Source organism: Cebus imitator, unplaced genomic scaffold (genome assembly GCF_001604975.1).
Source record: "Cebus imitator isolate Cc_AM_T3 unplaced genomic scaffold, Cebus_imitator-1.0 Scaffold83, whole genome shotgun sequence".
Classification (NCBI taxonomy): domain Eukaryota; kingdom Metazoa; phylum Chordata; class Mammalia; order Primates; family Cebidae; genus Cebus; species Cebus imitator.
In genome coordinates, this window is record NW_016107398.1 from 5,202,611 (window position 1) to 5,205,065 (window position 2,455).

Below are 2,455 nucleotides of genomic sequence, written 5' to 3' on the forward strand. Positions count from 1 at the left end.
CAAGTAGCTGGGACTACAGGCGCATGCCACCATGCCCTGCTAATTTTTGTATTTTTAGTAGAGACAGGGTTTCACCATGTTGGCCAGGATAGTCTCAATCTCTTGACCTCATGATCCTCCTGCCTTGGCCTCTCAAAGTGCTGGGATTACAGGTGTGCGCCACTGTGCCCGGCCGATGTAATTTATATACAATAAAATTCATCTATTTAATGTGTTCATTTCAGTGGTTGTTAGTGTATTTACATGATCGGGCAACCTTCACCATCATCTAATTTTAGGACACTTGCCTATTCTTTAGCTTCATATAAATGAAATTGTGAAATTCATATAAATGAGAGTGTTGTGTTCTGTTGTCAATCCCTATTTGTTGATATACTCTTGAATGACTTTTTCTTTTTTGGTTTGTTTTTTGAGACACAGTCTTACTCTGTAATGAGGCTGAAGTACAGTGGCGTGATCTTGGCTCACTGCAACCGCCACCTCCCAGGCTCAAGTGATTCTTGTGCCTCAGCCTCCCGATAGCTGGGATTACAGGCATGGACCATCACACCCGGCTAATTTTTGTATTTTTAGTAGAGACAGGGTTTCACCATGTTGGCCAGGATGGTCTCGAACTCCTGGCCTCAAGTGATCTGCCCGCCTTGGCCTCCCAAAGTGCTGGGATTATAGGCGTGAGCCACTGAGCTCAGCCTTGAATTACTATTAGATTGCCATTTGATTATTCAATTTTTCCCTTTTACTTTTTCAGTCAGTGACATAAAATATTGTGGTTGGAAACTTCAGAAAAATTGCTGAGCAGATGAAAAGAAACTCTTATTCTGCTTCTATGATGATAAATGAGTGCTGTGAATTTAGTAAAATGTTTGAGAATATTACTTAAAAATGTGTTTTCAACTACATATTTACATGCATTTCAGACATGTTTACATATATTTTATTTGACAAATCGGACCTGTGTTTTTCCAGCTGTTAAGGTTGAGGCAATAAGCTAGATTGTTGCTGACTCTGGAAGAGAATCTCAAGCTGAGACGCAGGCTTATAATTCAGTTCACTCATTTCTGGCCTGCTGAGGAGTTATTCTTATCTAATTAATTTTCATATTAAAAACATAAAATTAAAGATTCAACTGTCCCTGAAATTGAGTGCAAAAATATTAGAAAACTTCTATTTAATAGGAAAAAACAAAGTAAATGAAGGTTAAAGAATAGTGGAAATAAGATATAACTTCTTTGTCCTCTATCAGTAAAATTGGCTTCCAAATGTAAGCAAGGTTATCACCTAAGCAAGAATCTACAGAAAAAGTAATTGTTGTTCACATCTTAATGATAGCTAGCTAAAACCTTTGGTAGTGTTATTTTTAGGCTTTTGGAAGTGTTTGAGATATTTTTGATGTCAGTGTTTTTGCAGGGTGTGAACATCTCTTGAATTACCCCATATTTAGATTTATTGGAAGGCAGTCTTCTGAAATGCCTGCTATAAAGAAGTGATTTAGAATAAGGTTCTCTAAGCCAACACGGGGGCGGGGATGCATTGCTTGCCCATTTCTTTAGCACATTGTCATGTTCAGTTGCTGGTTTCAATCTGGTTCAAAATTTAAGGTGTTATATGAACAAGGAAAATTACTCTTTGGCATAATGAATCAATGATGTGTAAGGATGATATTATTTCACTGATGTTTCAGGTTGTTAATTTTTTTGTTAAAAAAAATCAAATCTGTTTAAAATATAGTTCTATTGTGTGTGTGTAAAATACAGGGAAAGGTGAACAATGCTATGGTCTGGTTGACTCTGCAAAAGGAAAAACTACAGAAGTTGCTAAAGGATTCAGAAAATGATACCTACTTTCAAAAGTATAATGTAAGTATGATTTTAAACAGCTGTTTGTAATTTACTGTTAAAGAGAAGAGCAGTAAGTATGTTTTTAGAAAACTTTCAGAGTGAAGTATTTTAAATATTAAGTGCAGATTTGAAAGCTGAATTCTAGGACTGTCCATCTGGAACTTTAACATGCGTGTGATCACTGGGTCATCCTATTAAAATGCACATTCTGCTTCAGTAGTTCTGCGGCAGGGCCTGAGATTTTGGATTTCTAAGGAGGCCTCAGGTGATGTTGGTTCTGCTGGTTTTTGGAGTCTTTTGAGAAGCATGGCTCTAGAACAGGAGTTGGCCCATTTTGTAAATGTTATTGGAACAGAGCCACATCCATTTAAGTATTGTCAGTCAGTACTTTCACACTATAACCCCAGAGCTGAGTCGTCGTGATAGAGACCATATGGCCCATAAAGCCTGAGATATTTGCTGTCTTGCCCCTTAGAATAAAAGTGTTCCAATCCCTGGTTTAAAGCAGAATATGCTTTTCAGAATGAATATTGGATGAAAGAAAAATCAGGAATAGGGTCCCAGAATTCCTTTGGGAAATAATGACAACTGTGATTATTACCACATATTGAACGTTT

At 37.1% G+C, this 2,455-nt stretch overlaps 1 protein-coding gene across 11 annotated transcripts in view; it reads left to right on the forward strand.

Annotated features, from left to right (window-relative positions):
- Window positions 1-2,455, forward strand: part of SYNE2 (spectrin repeat containing nuclear envelope protein 2) — a 405,273-nt gene that overhangs the window by 119,069 nt on the left and 283,749 nt on the right. For all 11 annotated transcript variants that reach the window (XM_017533965.2, XM_017533967.2, XM_017533970.2 and 8 more), the window contains one exon: window positions 1,755-1,856. In XM_017533965.2, the coding sequence (XP_017389454.1) occupies window positions 1,755-1,856 (102 nt within the window). The remainder of the gene's footprint in view (window positions 1-1,754; window positions 1,857-2,455) is intronic.